The sequence below is a fragment of the Trachypithecus francoisi genome, unplaced genomic scaffold, assembly GCF_009764315.1.
Source record: "Trachypithecus francoisi isolate TF-2019V2 unplaced genomic scaffold, Tfra_2.0 Lachesis_group1, whole genome shotgun sequence".
Taxonomy (NCBI): domain Eukaryota; kingdom Metazoa; phylum Chordata; class Mammalia; order Primates; family Cercopithecidae; genus Trachypithecus; species Trachypithecus francoisi.
In genome coordinates, this window is record NW_022681454.1 from 82,667,880 (window position 1) to 82,685,759 (window position 17,880).

General features: G+C 45.7%; 2 protein-coding genes across 2 annotated transcripts; both read right to left on the bottom strand.

Moving 5' to 3' along the window:
- Nucleotides 1-872: 872 nt before the first annotated feature.
- Nucleotides 873-5,023, bottom strand: ZAR1 (zygote arrest 1). Its single transcript, XM_033214734.1, has 4 exons — nucleotides 4,091-5,023; nucleotides 2,475-2,567; nucleotides 2,322-2,396; nucleotides 873-1,221 (listed from the first exon to the last, which is right to left on the bottom strand). Exons 1-4 carry the CDS (start codon nucleotides 5,021-5,023, stop codon nucleotides 1,078-1,080), a joined length of 1,245 nt encoding a protein of 414 aa, XP_033070625.1. The 3' UTR covers nucleotides 873-1,077.
- A 1,120-nt stretch (nucleotides 5,024-6,143) lies between these two features.
- Nucleotides 6,144-11,588, bottom strand: SLC10A4 (solute carrier family 10 member 4). Its single transcript, XM_033214733.1, has 3 exons — nucleotides 10,808-11,588; nucleotides 9,817-10,027; nucleotides 6,144-6,918 (listed from the first exon to the last, which is right to left on the bottom strand). The coding sequence occupies exons 1-3, from the start codon at nucleotides 11,395-11,397 to the stop codon at nucleotides 6,406-6,408; spliced, it is 1,314 nt and encodes a 437-aa protein (XP_033070624.1). The 5' UTR covers nucleotides 11,398-11,588; the 3' UTR covers nucleotides 6,144-6,405.
- Between the last annotated feature and the right edge of the window lie 6,292 nt (nucleotides 11,589-17,880).

Sequence of the window (17,880 nt, forward strand, 5' to 3'; positions counted from 1 at the left end):
AGTAAGGAGTTCACTTAAGTGGGATGTTAGACAATTGGAGGCATAATTAGCACATGGTTCCAATTATATGGTTTCTCTAATTAAACCAATACTACAACTTTAATTTCATCAGATGCACTTGAGGCTCTAAACTCAGTCCCATCCTCAACTAGGAGCATTCTGGCAGTGGGGCCTCCGTGTTGTCATGAGAAGCTACCAGATGCAGTTAAGAGTCTGGCATCCCAACTAGCACCAAGTCAGTGAAGACAAAGGCTAAGGCCTACGCCTCTAACTTGACATCTTTAAGTACATTTAGGAGGCCTACTTTAAGAAAAAAAAAAAGCTTTGAAGAAACACAAAGTCTATTTGATGGGTTATTCAGTGTCTTAAAGCAGCCATTTGCCCACAGCCACCCTGTTCCAAGCCCCACTTTTGCCACATTTGTGAAACTGACTAGTCAGTCAGGTTAGTTTTCCCAGCCTTCCTCTACCTAGTAGCTTACCTCCTAAAGTCACCCGGACACTAAAGCCTTTACCTACCCCATCACCGCCATTCAGCATTCTTACTCTACCGTTAACCTCCCAGCGGTCTCACGTAACCAAGAAATGGCTCTGCCTCCACCTCTCCCAAAAGAGTGCCCTTAATGTTACAGCTAGGCAGCTTTTTCTTTTTTGAGACGGAGGCTGGAATGCAGTGGCACAATCGCTAGATGGCTTTTTATTCAGTTAACTCCCTTCTAAGCTTCAGTCCTCCAGAGCTGCCTAAATAGTATACCTCGTCTACGAGCCCCTACTAAATTGTTTTCCAAGTAGCCACAGCCTAACTCAGCCTGGCCCACTCTCTGCCATCAGCAAGCATTCATAAAGGTGAAGTGACAGGCCCAGACTGTTAGCACAAGACAAGTGCTCTTGAAACTTTATTTTCAAAGACAGAGTTTATGCAATGTATAAATTGTGTTGCAATACCTTTATTTGAAGGCTTTTTCAGAATACACTGCCTTTCATGAAGTATTCTGAGAAGGGAGAGGTGGAGAGGAGAGGCACGGAAAAGCTCACTCGTCTACTCCATCAGTGCATGCACAGCAACACTGACTTTCACCTAAATGATGTATTTGAAACTGAAAGTGCTGTCACAGGACAGGCGTTTGCCTTTGCATCTACCACACAAATCTTGACGGTGGGGCCGTTTAGGGTCCACGTGGCGCAGTTTTACTGGGCAGGAACATCTAGTTTGTTTACAACTCTGGGGGAAAAAAAATACAGAAGGGCATACAGAAGATAAACCCTTGGTGATTTCCTAGGACTTCAACATTTCTCTAGTCCATTCAAGTACTTATTGAATGCACTCTAAGCAAGGTCCCGTAGTAATCTTGTTTTCCCTCTACATCCCTACCTACCTAGCAATAACAGGGCTAGGAATAGTGGGTGTTTAACCATGCTGTAGTGCTGCTAATATTGCATCAGATCCAATTATGAGTTGTGAAGTTTCTTTTGCAACAACTCTTTAAGAGGAAGGGTAGCGAACAAGTCAGGGATGAATTTGACAACGAACACCAAGAGCAGAGTGGTTAAGGCATCCTCCTTTACAAACATGCCCGGCCCTGATCTAAGTGATTCTAAGTGGCTTGCCATACTTAGTTTCTCTCCACCACCCCAGGATGTTAATGCTTCCTAAATATCCAACGTGGGTCAATATCCAACGTGGGACAGATTAGGCTGTCTCAATTGGCAATTCAGACTCCATTAGTTGTGTGATAAGAGGCGAGTTTAGACACTTCTTTCCTCTTAAAGATTAGCTAAGCCCCTTAGCACAGTTAATAGCAAGCAAGTGCTTAAGCAATGCTTAATTAACATATTGCTTGCTTACCGTTAGAGTCAACTCCCCATAAAGCTAGACAACTTAGATTTATCTTAAACTGTCCCCCTTTGTGAGCTTTCAGGCAAGACAAACTAACCCCATGTGCTTAGACTAAATACTTTGAGGTTGTGATTCCTAAGAAGCATTTCGGTAAAAGTCAACCTTGACTACTACATGTTAGCTGACAAGCATGTTTTTGTTAATTTTCTTATACATCTGACTAAGTAGCCAGTAAGGCAAGTATTCTTTCGTATCGCAAGTGAGGTTAACAATTTTAGAAGAGGTTAACGAGGATTTGCAAGGGCAGAAAGAAGCTAACACCAAGGCCCCGTTTCCCAGGTGAGTATTGTTTCTACCACTCCTAACAAAAGCCAGTTGAAACCTAAGGTCTGGGGACCTGGCCTCTTTTTGGAAGTATACTCAAACTATACTAAAAACCCTCTACGACAGCTCAGGTCAGACAAAATGCAAAACATCTGACTTACTTGACAGGTGATATCCTCCACTCGGTAAGGGTTATAAGACTTCTGACAAGTTCTGCAAAACTGTTTGAAGTAAACCTGTGATGAGAAAGAAAATAAAACAAAATCGCCTTGACACTTTCAGCAAGAAGATGCCAGTCACTTGGTATTTCTTACCTTGTTAGTTCCCTGTACACACCACACATAAGCACTCTCCCAGCGGATGTTGCAGTCCTTGCAGTGGTAATAGCCATATTTCTGCTCTAAGAACTGAACAACAGGATATGTCAGTTTAACCAACATAAGACCTGAATTATCCTTCATTTCCAGACGTTGGGAAGGATCTACTTGATATCTGAAACTGTCAACTTCACTCCAGATCATGAAAGAAAGCAGGGTCAGGTTTGGGTATGCCTCTTCAATACAGTAATTAAGTGAGCTAATAGCCTAGTCAAACAATTAAGCAAGCATGGGCCTTAAAGTTCATTTACCAGATTAACTCAGTTCATAAGGCTGGCTGATAAATGAATAAGTAGGGACATAATAGTTAAACAGTTCTCTGAAGTTTGGGATTCTTCAGGGAGTCCTTTTAAGATGAAGCCTGATCTTAGACTATGCACACATGAAAGGTATTAAGCTGAAGAAAAATAAGACTCCACATCCAAGGAACTTTAAGGGGTTCACCAAGATCACATTCTTCATGCTGCTAGTTAATTCCCAAACAGTAGTGCCAGGAACCGAAATTGTACGTAAGCCATAATTCATATTCAATATGAACAAAAGTAGTGCTATCTAAACTTCCCTTCTTCCCTCCCCGTGAGTAACCAGTTATACACACGTTTTTAGAGTTAGGCTTTTAGAATTGGAAGGAACTCTGGGGAGCACTTAATTCAGTCTGCTCACCTGTGAGACTGACTGCTAAGTCCAGGAAGGTTATGACTGGCCTAAGATCACACACAGCTCGTGCATGGCCACGCTGGAAAGCCCTGGCCTCTCGATTCACTCCTCACACAATCAGCCTACCGCCACCAACACCGCCCCTCAAAAGGAATACCAGCCTGTGATGGCCGTGGAAGAGACCGCGAAGGACTCCCTCGGGCTTCTTACCTCTTGTGCCTTTCCACTTCTGCTAGGTCACAACTGCCCTCTGCGTGCCCCCAGCCCTTTAAAGGTTCAGCCTGCTGCTCTCGGGTGGCAATACTGAGCAGTCCAAATGCTTTCGCAGTATTGGATTTCTGAGGGGGGGGATGCTTTTTAAAAGCAAAGCAAATTCCTAGGAAGGGGCATTTTAGGAGCTCCAGCTTTCCAATAGCCTGGAAGCTTGTAAAGGAGAAGTCAGAATTGCTGACCAGAATCTCAGCAGTTGAAGGGTTTTTGCCACATCTAGTGCAGAAATGGGAGAGGGATTCTTCGGAATCTACTCTCCTGCCTGCAAGTGCTCCCGAAGTTCAGTTGTGCGTACTCATAGGTCATCCAACCGCCCGGTCAGGACTGGCCTACACGCCCACTGCCCAGGGTTTACAGTGCAAATATGAGGGTTGTGAATGTCCCAAGGGCGTTGCCCTGGCCAGCCTGTGGAGCAGCCGCGGCGAGTAAGTCAGGCTGTCGGGGACATGAGACTGCTGTGGGGGAAGACACCTGTCGCGGTCATTGGCTGTTTCAGAAACACGGAAGTGGCCACGCTTAAGGAAGCGCCGCACCTTCACGCGTACCCGAAGCAGTCACAGGGCCCGGCCCCAGGAAGACACCGGCATCCCCGGGCTCTCCTGTGCCCTGACCGCCCCAGGCCTTACCTGGAAGCGCAGCCGCTCCTTGCCCGGCTCCGGGCTCCGTGGCGACGGCCTCTCTCCCGCAGCGGCCGCCTCCCGTCCGTCGCCGCCGTCTCGGGCCCTCCCTGCCGGCGGAGGTTGCCCCGGGCTCCTTAGCGCCGACCGCGGAGCCGCCTCCCCATCCTGGGCTTCTCGCCGCGGCAGCTCGGGACCGTCGGTCGGCTGCTCCCAGCTCGCTCGGACAGCGGCCTGGGCCTCGCCGTCGTCGTCGTCGGACTGCGGCCGCCGGGGCGCCTTCCTCGTCCACACCTCCCCCTCCTCTGGGTCTTGAACCCTCGCGGGCGGTGGCCCCCGCTCTCCATTCGATGCCCCGGACCTCTGCTCGCCCGCCGCGGCCCCGGGTCCCTCCAGGAAGGCGGTGAGACGGCGCGAGGCCACGGGCGAGTACACGGCGACTGTGCGCGGGAAGCGCAAGGGCCGCGGGGCGCCGTTCTGGGGGCTGCCCTGCTCCAGGCCTCGACGGGCTGGCTGCTGGGAGTTAGAGCCGCCGCCCGTGGTGCCCTCGGCCACGGGGCCGGCCGGGGACTCGGGGTCGCGGGCCCGGCGCTGCAGCGTGCGCCTCCCCAGCGAGCACTGTACCGCGGCGTCGATGCGCGGGCTCACCTGCACAGCCACGTCGCAGCTGCCGGCCCTCCGGGCGCGCGGCCCGAGGCCCGGCCCCGCCTGCGCCAGGAGAGCCATGAACTGCGCCCGCTGGTAGCTGTCGAAGTACTCGGCGGCTGTCAGCCTCCAGCAGCCCGGGAAGGACGAGGCGGCGGGAAGGCAGCCCCCGCCGCGGTGCTGCCAGTTACCGCCCGCCGCGCCTTTGCCCTTGGTGGCCGCCGGGTACGGGTACGAGCAGGGGGAGCACGCCGGGAACACGTAACCGTCCAGCACCTCGTCCCCCAGGGCCGCCATGGGCGCACAGCTGCCGCCCGCCGCCGCATCCTAAATAGGCGACTCGCCCGAGCGGAGGCGGGGACGGCCCTCGGCTGAGGCTCTCACGCTGCACCGCCCTCTACGCCCTTCCAGCCATCGGCCCGCGTCCCCGCCGAGGGGGCCCCTCTCCGTCCTTCTCCCTACGGAAACTCCCCACGCCCGGATGTTGGCACAGTGACCCTTAGATTATCTGGAAAGAGGGCTTTCTTTGTGATGAAAGGGCTGATTCGTAAGGGAACCAAGGCGCCCGAGATGGGGAGGATTTCAATGAGAGAAACTCATCACCGGCATCAGCTGAGTCGGCTACTCCCGGTGCCCTAATTGTTCCAGGTGCCTGCGCACCCCCCCCCCCCCCCCCCCCCCCCCCGCTCCCCCGCATTCCCCGCACCAGGAAGCCAAGGCTAGACCAGGTGCCTCTGGCTAAGCGAGCGAAAGTGCCAAGGTTTGGGAACTGTTCTGGGTCTGTTATTACTCATTAACTCAGATGCTAGTTTAATCTAAGAGCTGCTCTGAGAGACTACCCACTAAGCCCCCTCCGCGAGTTCATGGAGAACCACCTAGGGATCTTCGTCTAGGCGAACTGTTTTCTCCCCTGGAGCATGTCCCTTCCCCCAGTCCCAGTGATGACCGGGAGGTGCCGTTTTGTTCTGCTCCAGAGTGGTTCTGCAAAATTTCCCAACCAAATCATTCCTCCAAAAGATAAATTGTTTTGGGGTGTGTTTACATAAATGCAGAAGACCAATCGAAAAGAACATGGCCTGTCCACTAGAAAAAATGTTGATTATTCATTAGTAAGTAGATACCAGATCAAATAATCAAATACATTAATGTAACTTTTCTCTGATACTGGTTTGACAAATAGTATATTTCCTTATTTAACTGACCCGTTTTGGAATTTTTCTGAATACAGATCAAAATTCAACATTGTCAGGAATTTTAAGTAGAGCAAGCACACTTTTTTTTTTTTACAACAATTACACTAAACTCAATTATGCTTAATAAAGATAGCTTGGTTTTACTCATAAGATAGTGCGCCAAAATTCTACATTTCCAAGACCCTGTTTTCTAAAAGCGTCAGTATTTGCAACAGTCATAGAAATTGGTGATGGTAAAAACTAAAAAGCACATTTAATTCAGACTTCAGGTTAGCCATCCCAGGTGCAAATTATATTACAGCATTGATTTGTAATTTGTGACAACGTTTGGTTAATACACCAGCAAACCTTAAAGTGAAAAGATCAGAATTGTTACATGTATGATGTGAACCAGTTTCATCTTTTATGTTAACCATGTGCACTACCACACGCCATAAATATGAAGCAATATTTCAGCAAGACAGAAGCTCCTGTGTATCTCCACATTTAGAGAGAAGTCTGAGTGGTTTCCATCATTATTATATTTTCTGCTTTCACTGTGCCATAGGAAGTGTCTGCCATTTCCTCTTCTTTTAGTTTTTTATAAGAAATATCTGTATCTTCATCTTCATCTAGAGGATCTCGCTTGTGCAACATTTCACTTCCATACATTTTATAGATTAAAACAAAAATCCCTGCTTCTGCAGACTGGAAAAGCGCATAGAGCAAAGGAAACATGTACATGCTTCCTATGAATTGCGGCGGAAAGGCCAGTTTTAGAATGGCTGTACAGAGCTGCACATTCTGACTACCTGTTTCCAGACATACAGTCCTCTTGCAGTTGGGTGCAAGATGGAAGAGAGTAGCTAAACCATAACCTGAAGCGTAGCCTGCCAAAGGCATAAAAATTGCTATCACATAAACAGCTGCAGGAATACTTGCCAACAGTTGAGGTCCTAACATAGTGCCGGTCATTATGAAAAGTACCACCAGAGTCACCAGCAGAGACCACAGGGAAACCTAGTAATAGAAAATTACAATGAGATGGTTGAAGATGAATTCAGGCGAGAGAATCCTAAGCTCAGGGAAGAAAACACCCATCTAGTATGATCTCCAACACAAAATGGAGGACCTTTGACAGAATATTTCTGAAGACGGGCAGGCCACCTCTTCAGGAAGCATCCAGAGCCACTTTGGGCAGCTCTGATTGTTTGGAGGCCTGTCCTTATGTTGAGGGACAATTTGCCTTCTATAGCCTCTAGCCATTGACTTGGATATAGGCTGTCAGGAGCAACAAAGACCAGCTCTTAAAAAAAAAAAAAAAAAGCTTTTCTGAAAAACAGCTCTTCAAAAGCTTAAAAACCGGTTATCAGGGAAGGCTACTCTTCTCCAGGCAGATAGTCCCCAGACTTAAAGCCTCCATCATGTAACTTTGTTTTGGTATCCTGACTGTTCTGAACATGTGTTTCGTTTGTGAATGTGCCTCTTAAAAACAGGGCATTTAGCACTGAGCACATACCCCAGGTATGGTCTGATCATTAGAGCAGACAAGTGGATATTTACTTTCCCTGAACTGAACCCCATGTTTTCCATAAGAAATTGGTTCTCACTTTACATGAGTTAAAACTTGTGAAACTTGATTAAAATGTCTGAAGCTCAGTGTGTGATCTTTTTAACCCTGAAAAGATATTGCAGAGGATTGCTTGCAATATTGAAACAATTACCTATGTAAGAGAAAAAAATGTAAGTAAAGATGTGAATAATTCTTTGCAATTTGGCAACTTTCTCCTTTTTCATTTGTTCATGAGAAACTTCCCATCTGTAAGTCTCTAATGATGCTCAGGTATTATTACAATAGATGGATTTTAGATACAGTACAACTGACTTCTGTATAAAACATGTCATCTTGATGTTCTGACTGGTACATTTCACTCATTCAAATAAAACAGGCTGTATGAATAGTAAGGTGGAAACCTAAAAATTCCTCTCCTACTCCTCCTTCTTACTGGTAGTTAACTTATTATTTTTAATGAGGAGTGGGCAGGGGAAGGAAACTAGATCCAGAGAGAACAGCTAAAATGTTGCTTCTGGTTCCCTGGATAGCTGTGATACCCCTTTTGCAGTCTTTGGGACTGGCATGACTCTACACTCAAAAAATTATTTAAAATTTATCAGCTGGTCACAAATTCTACCCTAGAGGATGCCGCAATAATTATTATATAAGGTATAGATACTACAGATGTACAATTGGCAGAAACCAAGCTATTACATGTAAAAGCATACCACTTCAAAGTATGTCACATTAAAAGCATTGACAATCTGATTTCTTCATTTTGAAATATTGGCTCCAAAGTCCCTTAGAACTATTTTAAATCATTTGGGCAAGCATTGACATTGAATGCTCATTTTGAAGTGTTTGCAAAGGTGTAACAATTATATAAACCGTTTCTTAATAGTGTGTTAAAGAATAGGGCTAGGTTAACCTTAAATTCAAAGGTAGCTAATCTTATTGATCTATTATATTTGAATATTAAATACATTAATTTATTAATATATTATTATTAAATATACTTCTGTTTTTGGTGTGTAGGTCATTTGACTGACTTTCTCTTAGACTTCCTAAGGTTTTATAGTAAATGCCATCACGTTAATAGCATTAGCTTAATGATTAAGATTAACAAGTTCTTAATGCATCGCAAAAGTATGAATATACACAACAGGTATTAATATATGTGTATTTACATGTACACATATATTTTTACATTCACATATACATGTTTATTATGGAGCAGGATTTCTTTTACTCAGGGCTGGATATATGCACAGAAAAGAACTCTCTACTTTTCATATTAATAAAAGCTGACTATATGATCAGATTACTTTAGAAAATAAATTAAGTAAAACAAAAGATTATGTCTTCTTCAATCTACATAATTGAAACATTAAGGTGGCTCTTTTTCTCTTCATTTGTCTAAAGGAATTTGCCTGTGCATTTTGCAGTACTAGTTTCGTATTTTATTTGATTAATTACCTGAAGTCAGCATCCTGGTCATGGTTTATTCTTTTTCACTACTATTTTTGAATTTTCAAAGACAGCTTAATTTTACAAAGTTTTTTTTCCTCCAGTCCACTACTAGAATCTACTAAACTACTACTAAACTACTAAAATCTCTACTGCTACAGAAAGCATTAATTTTTAAAAAAATCAAAGCCTTAGGAGAAATATTGCACAAATTATAGAAATCCCCCATCTTTTCACTAGCTTTAGAAGCCATAAATATTGCAATGGAGAAAGAAAAAGAAACACGTTTAGTGAGGGCAATATAACCTCCATTATTTATCCAGGACCCGATTTTATTTTGTGCTTTAAAGCCAATATTTTGTGTGTTCTATTACTACAATGTAACTTTTCTATTACTTTTTGTCCTATTAGTATCAACTTACTTTTAAAAATTTAATAAAATGTTAAAGGAACCTACTACAGAGTTTCTCAGAATTCCAGTTCCATTTTTGAAAAGATAGCCATGCATTTCTAAAATACTGCACCAATTCTATTAAAGTAATTTTATTTAATCTGCTTTGATTTTTAATTATATACAATTAGTGGAAAATATGTTGCCATTTAATTACACTGTCATCTTCCCCACCCCTCTATGATCTGTTTCCTCCAGATGAGTACTGATAGTTCTTTTATGCTGGTTTTGATTAAGCTGTGTCTTAATTAAAGCTATTATTCTAGGAATCCCAAAAGTGGAAGTTATCTTCGTAGCATAAACCTTTTTTAAAAAATTTTATCCATGAAACTACTTCCAAGTCCTTTTCTTCCTTTCTCCCTTCTCCAAACTTCCTCACATTTCTGCTGTGGGTCAGAGATCAAGGGCTCTCCAAGCCAGTATGGAAAGGGAAGAGGGGCCTTACCTTCACAATGTAGTCAGCCACCCGGCTGTATTTGTAGCGAATGAAGACGCCCAACCCGATAGGGATGAGAGTGCTGCAGAGAGTCAGGGTCACGGTCCCTAGGGGTAGTAACTGCACGATAGGGGTGTTGATCCAAGCCCAGCTGTAGATCCACAGGCACAGGGGCATCAAGACAAGGGCCAGAAGCGTGGAAGAGATGGTCATGATGATGCTGCAGAAAAGGGAATGAGCAGAAATCAGAACGAGCTTTGAGTCAAACAGCCAGCCAACCTTTTTATTGTTTGTTGAGAAGGTGAAAGGGGAGACTGCGAGTCCTAGGGTTGAAGTCTGGGCAGAACCTACATCATCCAAGGAGAGTGCCAAGAGAGCAGCACGTCTAAGACCAGTGGAATTATGAACCCAAGGCAGGGGGGAAAAAACAAGCCCCCTGTCTCAGTACTGCTGCCCTCGGCTTTATAAAGTCTATTGAGCCTGGATGATTCTGAGGGGAAGGAGCGTTCTTCCTTGCAAGCCTGCTGCAAGGTAAGCCATGGTAAAACTGCTGACTGCTACTTGTTGGGTGAATTCAACAATCCTGCCCTCTATGTGAGATTAGTTTCTCTGACGGGCCAGTAGCCCTATTTTACTTTTACGTTGCCGGCGAGTTCTAGTTCAGCCTTCCCCTTCTCTTTGTCTCCCACTGGACAACGACCTGCGGTGCCAGCCCGATGCTAGGAGAGGACGGCGAGGGACCCTGCTGAAGGGCCGCGCTGCGCATGGAATCCCGGCCTTGGAGCAGCCCCTCGCCGTCTAGCTCGCTCCCCCAGCAGCACAACCTGCAGGTCGGCCTTGACTTCTAAAGCCTGGGAGTCATCATCTTCCTCTCCTTTCCTCCTCCTTCCTCCACGTCTGATTCCAACCCCCACACTGCCTCTGTCCTTCGTCCTGAGCCCACGGCCGTAAACGCGCGGCTGGGATGAGACAGATGCCCAAGGAATAGACAGATCCGTACCTGAGGTTCATGTCGCCGTCAACTAGCAGGGACATAAGATTTGAGAGATTGCCGCCGGGACAGCAGCCACACAGGAGCACCGCCACGGCGGCCACCTCGTCCAGCTTGAAGGCGAGGGCCAGCAGGAAGGCCAGCAGCGGCAGGAGGCCGAACTGACAGAGCGCGGCCAGCAGCGCGCCCACGGGCCGGCGGACGTGCGCTCCGAAGTGGTTTACGTCCACCGTGCAGCCCAGGCCCAGCATGGTGATACACAGGGCGGCGCCCACGAACACGTTCAGCCCGTGGTTCAGCGGCGTGTCCCAGAACGGGGGCGCGTGGGGCGCCCAGGGCCGAGGGAACGGGGAAGGGCCGTGGCTCGCCGCGCCGCCCGCGAGGCCGCTGGTCGTGGGCTCCGGGGTCGGAGTGGGACCCGGGGTGAAGCCGAGGCTCGAACCCGGCCCGAGGCTGAGCCCGGGGCCGGGGCCGGCGCTGGAGGCAGGGACGAGGGCGAGGTCCGTGCCAGGGCCCGGGCTGCTGGCGTTGGGCGCCAGGGTGAAGTTGTCCCGCAGCAGAGGGGCGAAGAGCAGGGTCGCGTTGTCGGTGCCGTCCATGGCGCGGTCCGAGCTGCGGATTCCAGTCCCGTCCCGCGGTCGCCGCAGCCGCCGCCGGTCGTTCTGCCCGTCGGTCTCCCAGCCGCGGCTGCGCGCAGCTGACTTGCTCGGCGGCGTCGGGGACGGCGGGCCTGTCTCCGCTCCCGGGTCTGCCGCCGCCCGCAGCCTGGCACTCCGCGCAGCACGGCCCCCAGGGTGAACCCAATCGCTGCGCCGGGTCCGCGTCCCGGCCCCGCGCCCCGCAGGCCCCGCCCCGCCCCGCCGCCCGGTCCCCTCCTGTGAATCGCCAGTAAGTGGTTCTGTTAGAGTGTAGCCAGGGGCGGAACAAAGACCTGACAAAGGACCAGAGCAAGAAAAAACCGTTCCTGGCTGCGGATCAAGTTCTCTGATGGGCTCTGCCTCTTTATAATGAAATCTGGAGACCCAGACACACAAAGTGGAGGAGGTGGGTGGATAACCTCATCGATGCACGCGCATAGACCATAGAAACTGTTCCTGTAGCCTGCAGCCCTAAAAGGGGTGCTTGACTTAATACCATCGTTTCTCTGGTAAGCATGACACGATGTCTGGCTTGAATTTGCAAACAATTTTTTGCATGATTTTCATGTTCAGTCTTAAAGTAGAATGTAATAATAATATAGCGAGTTTTGTGCAAGTGCGTGTGCATTATTTCGTTCGATTCTTACAGCAAAGCCGTGAGATAGATACAATTTTTACAAGCTCGATTTTTACAAACGAAGAAACTGAGGCACGGGGAAGTGTCAGTCTTGTCAACCGAACCCACAAGTACCTGGCTGAATCTGCACTGTGATGTGTCCTTAAAGAGGGCAGAGAAGAGCTTGGTTAATAATAGTCTCCATGAAAAATGTGTGTTTAAGAATATATTGGCAGGTAGAGAGAGGGTATTTCAGTGGTCACAGATTTACGAAGCTTTGTGAGTAAAGCCCTGGCATTAGGATTAAAGGACTGAAAAGAAATCAAGTGCTGAGATTCCCTGCTTGAGACAGGTTTATCCCAAAACAAATCAAAAGCAGAGCTCTTATGAATGGAGATGCAACAACGTTTAAGTTAGTCACTAGATGGCATGTAGAAAGGAAAATAATTTCTCTGCTTACCAACCAGGTGGGGTCTCTTGAGGAGGCATCTAGCTCCCTGGGGGTGACCATAAAGTGATAGTCACTTAGTTGTGAAAACCAACAGGAATTTCTAGAGTGAAATCAAGGCTCAGTCTTAGCCCAGGGTTGCTTTCACAAGGAGCCAAGACATAGTGAATTCTTCTATCCAGGAACTTTTCCCTAACTCCTGTCCTGGCACAGAGTGACTTCTATTACCCAAGGATGGACTGAGCCTTTCCTCCTCCCCAAATCTCATGAAGATGACAGAGACTATGAAAAGTAAGACTAAATGCAAAGCATATTGCACTCTTCATCACAAATAATTTATTTTTCTTCATTGGACTGTAAATTCCATGAGGGCAGAGCTTTTACAAGCATTTAGGAGGATAACGTACCCTTGCACTTTTCCAAAACACTAAACTCAGAAAAAAAAACTTCAGTGAGCTCTGTAGAGCTTTAAAGGACCAAAAATATTTTAAGCTTACATGTCAGCTTATGCAGGTAAAAAGAAAGATATTCAGATATACAACGATCCATGCTACCCAACTTTACACTAGTAGACCCCAGGGAAGGTGTGTGGAGAAACAGACAAGATAAGGAGGGAAGGCACTGCTGAGCCATCACAGTCTTGAAACCACAGGATGAGATAAGCCAAGAATACAAATGGCAAGGGATACAGCTGAAGCCAACAGTGCAGGCACCACTCCTATTTGCCTCAGAACCCCTTGTCGTGTTAATGATATTAAAATTCACAATCACATTAAATAAGCAGTAATTAGAGGCAGACCAACTCAACTCATCCAACTACCTCCTCTCAGGGTTTAGGGAGGGACCTGGGAGGCAATTTGTGCAATGGGCGAAGACTGAAAAGAGAAAGGGGCCTGGCACGTGGCTCTTGTCTGCAATCCCAGCAATTTGGGAGGCCGAGGCAGACGGATCACTTGAGGACAGAAATTTGAGACCAGCCTGGCCAACATGGTGAAACTGCATCTGAACTAAAAAGACAAAAATTAGCTGTGTGTGGTGGTGCGCACCTGTAGTCCCAGCTACTCAGGAGGTTGAGGCAGAATTGCTTGAACCTGGGAGGTGGAGGTTGCAGAGAACCAAGACGGTGACTCTGCAGCCCAGCCTGGGTGACAGACTGAGACTCCATCTGAAAAAATAGAAGGGGATGATGGGCTGGGATTGTAAATCATGATGCATGCTGCACCTGCAATCTTGGGGGTTTCTTGGGACCTACAGACCTGATGTCACTCCTGCTGATGGGGTGATTGTCAGTGTGAAGAAAACAGGTGTTCTGGCCTCCCCGTCTTTCTCATCTTCCTCACTATGTATGAGAACATGCTAGGATTAGGATTAAGCCCAATCTCCAGGTGTGATGACACAGTGTGATGACACTGGTGTGGTGACACTGGTGAAGTGTTCTTTTCCCACGGGGGAAAGAATATGTAAAAGGGAGAGATAACATAGTACTTAGAAAATACAGCCAGGCACGGAGCTCATGCCCATGGGAGGCCAAGGTGGGCAAATCGCTTGAGCCCAGGAATCTGATACCACCCTGGACAGCATGGTGAAACCCTGTCTCTACAAAAACTACAAAAATTGGCCAGACATGGTGTCACATGCCTGTGGTGGCATATGCCTGTGGTACCAGCTACTTGGGAGGCTGAGGTGGAAGGATCGCTTGAGCACAGGAGGGCAAGGCTGCAGTGAGCCATGATCGTGCCACTGTACTCAGGCATGGATGACAGCAAACCCTGTCAAAAAAAAAAGGAAAAGAAGGAAAGAAGGAGGGAGAGAGGGAGGGAAAGAAGGAAGGAAGGAAGGAAGGGAGGGAGGGAGGGAGGGAAGGAAGGAAGAAGGAAGGAAGGAAGGAAGGAAGGAAGGAAGGAAGGAAGGAAGGAAGGAAGGAGAGAGAAATTAAGCTAGCTATTTGGGGAAAAATACATTTAGAGCTTTACAGCACAGTGTATACCAAAGCTAATTCCAAGTAGATTAAAGGGTTAACTATTATAATAATAATAATGCAACAAAATACTAGAGAAAAAGATTGGCAAGTGTTTATCTCATCTTTGGATAGGGGACATTTTTCTAATCAAAAAAGTAACAGAGGAAATCATAGTGGGGAGCTCAGTAGATACGGATACATAAAAACTTTCAACTTTGTTATAGTAAAAACATCATTTAAGAAATTAAGAGAAAATGTATGAGTAATTTATAAAAGTTTTATTGTGTGATTTTATAGGAAAAGAGGCAAATGGCATGACACAAGATCACAAAAGAGATGCAGGCGGCCAACATGGTTATGAAAATATTCACATTCACTAGTAACCACAGCAATTACATTGAAGTCATTCGATGGCATATCTCAGTCCTGGGAATACTCAGGTACATGCTATTATGCTCTAGTGGCAAGGATACAATCAACTTGCATATATCCTACCATAGAAACAATCATGGAAAGAGAGCACCTACTTCCAGGAGTTCTCATCAAAGTCCTGGGATTAACTTGGGATTAATAAGGGAGAACTATCGTACAATAACGTTTGGCAACTTTTCTTGAAAGCAAGCTAGAAGGCTTTTTAAAAATAGAAGTAATTAAATACAAAGTTAAATAGAAAATAGGCAAGAGAAGTGTACCCATCCTTCAACCAATCATTGTGGCCACAGGATGGAGTGCTTTCACTCAAGCAAGGGAGTGGTCTCATCCCCACTCAAGACACATCAACTAAAATTTGGGGAAGGGATTCCCCAGGGGAATAGTGGGTGCTGTTAACAGAAAGAGAAAAAATGGATGTTGAGTAAGTAGAAAAGCAAAAACGGTTCACAGAAGTTATATTCAGTACCTCAGGACCCTCGAAGGTGTTTGAGGGCTTCTTCCATTGTATTTCCAGAAGCAAGTACTACTACCTTAAGAATCTTTGTCAATATGCTGTTTTAAAAGCTTCGTATTTTGTGCTCATTTAACTACTAGTGAAATAAAACTTTTTCAGTTTAATAATAAAAATACTTTAGTATAAATTATGTATTTTGCCTATTTACAGAAATCATCTGACTTGTGGAAAATTTACGTACAACGATAAGACTGGTAGAAGAAAAATCAGAAATAACCTAAGTATCCAGCAATAGGCAACGGGTTGAGTAGACTGTTTTTTATTTATATAATAGAATAAATACTAGGCAACTATTTTAAATTTCCATTATATATTTTTATGTGAAAAAAGCAAGTTATGTACACTTTTGCACTGATTTCTTTCTTTTATATTTTGTTTTAAAAAAAAAAAATGTAGAGATGTTACATTGTCCAGGCTGGAGTGCAGTAGCTATTCATAGGCATGGCCATAGCAGACTGCAGCCTGGCTCTTGGCCCCAGTTTCTTTAAAAGTACTTTTATAGTTACATTCAAAAAGACTGGGCCAAAATATACTGGATTATGGAGGATTTTTGCACTCCTTTTTGTTTTCTTTTCTTTCTTCTTGAGACAGAGTCTCACTCTGTTGCCCAGGCTGGAGTACAGTGTCATGATCTTGGCTCACGGCAACCTCCGCCTCCCAGGTTCAAGCGATTGTCCTGTCTCAGCCTTCCAAGTATCTGGGATTACAGGCACCTGGCATTAGTGACTAACCGGTAGGTAGTGTAGACAGGCAGCCATCAGTCACTGAGTAGCCAGGCTCAGTAATCAGATCAACTGTCTCAGTATCTCAGTGCTTGTGTTCAAGGAATCCTTATTTCATTTAATAATGGCCCCAAAGTGCAACAGTAGTGATGCCGGCATATTGTCATAATTGTCCTATTTTATTACCAGTTATTGTTGTTAATATTTTACTGCAACTAATTTATAAACTAAACTTCGTAAGAGGTATGTATTTATAGAAAAAAACATAGTAGATAAATATAGGGTTCAGTACTATCCACAGATTCAGACATCCACTGGGGTCTTAGGACATATTCCCTGAGGATAAAGGGGGACTATTGTACAGACATGTTTGTTTTGGTCACTTTTGTTGAAAGGAAGCTTGAAGGTTTGCTCTTAATAGAGATCCGTCAAACAGGAGAGCTGATGGAATGTTGTTCCTAGCTGATTTGTATCTAAAAGCAACATGGCCTGTTGATTATATTTGCTTTATATAATTAAGTCTATTTTACAGAATAAATGTCCATTTCTAACAACATTAATTACTCTTTAATAACTAACTAATGATGGATATAACCAAGTATTATTTTCTGTGCCCAAAATGTATATCACTCTTAAAACACTTACTAATCCCCAATATTACATTTATACACGTGGCACGAAAGTCTGGATACTCTAAATCAGTGAGGGCCTGGCTTGTCTGCTCGTGGTGAACTCAAGCATATTAAAACCTGCTCAGGAATGTCTGGGTGGCCTGGTGGACCAGCCAGGCAGAGGTCATATTTATGGAAGCCTCACTGGTAGATACCGAATAAAAATACAAGACATCCAGTTACATTTGCATTTCAGATGAACAACAAATATGTTTTTAGTATAAAGATGTTTCAACGATTTCACCTGGCAACCTTACCTGGAGACAGATGATTGTTAGAAAACTGAGATGGCATGGTGGCCTCCGGGGCTAAGCTCTCCATGCATTTAGGAAATAAACCCTAAATTCCAAGAAATATACTAGGTGGGCAAAGAGGAGGTGCACAAGCATGGGCTAGGGATGCTGTCTGGGAATTGGTGAAGAGGAGGCAGTGTGGGTTGAGGCTCTCTCTTGTCCCCTAGGGAATTTTGGCCTAGTTCTGTGTGGAGAGGGCAGCTACAGTATCGGAGATAAATATGTTTTGTACCTGAATAACAGTTTAATATGAGTGGGAGGAAGACATTGGGACACAAGAACCTTAGAGCAGGCAGTACTTTGGGAAGAAAGTGAATGTAAATTGGACAATGACAAAAGTGGTCCTGGTCTCTCAATGGGACCAGGAAGCCATGAGGTGAGCCACAGGGAGGAGCTGAGGGGAAGTGGACCGATGACTGTCAAAATGGAGGAGGGCGCTTAGAGACACTTACACTCTCAGTGAACGCCTGTAGTGAGCTCACTGTAGTGAGTCCAGTGTTGTTTATCTCAATTATTTTGCTCCCAGCACTGTTCCCCTATTCTTCTGGGAAATAGGCTCTCCCTTTTGGGAGGAATCACACCTCCAATGGCTCCTACCATAAAGTCCAAATGGAAGCTGCTCCCTTCCTACAGGACCCCACTTCTGAGCTGTCAGTGATAGCTTAGGGATGGGCCTCCCATATCCACTCTGAATCCAACTTAATAAGAGTTCAAGGTAGCCCTAAGCAGGGCTCAGATTTTAATATTAGTTTGTGGGGAGAAATTCATTTATAAGTAAGTAAATTTGC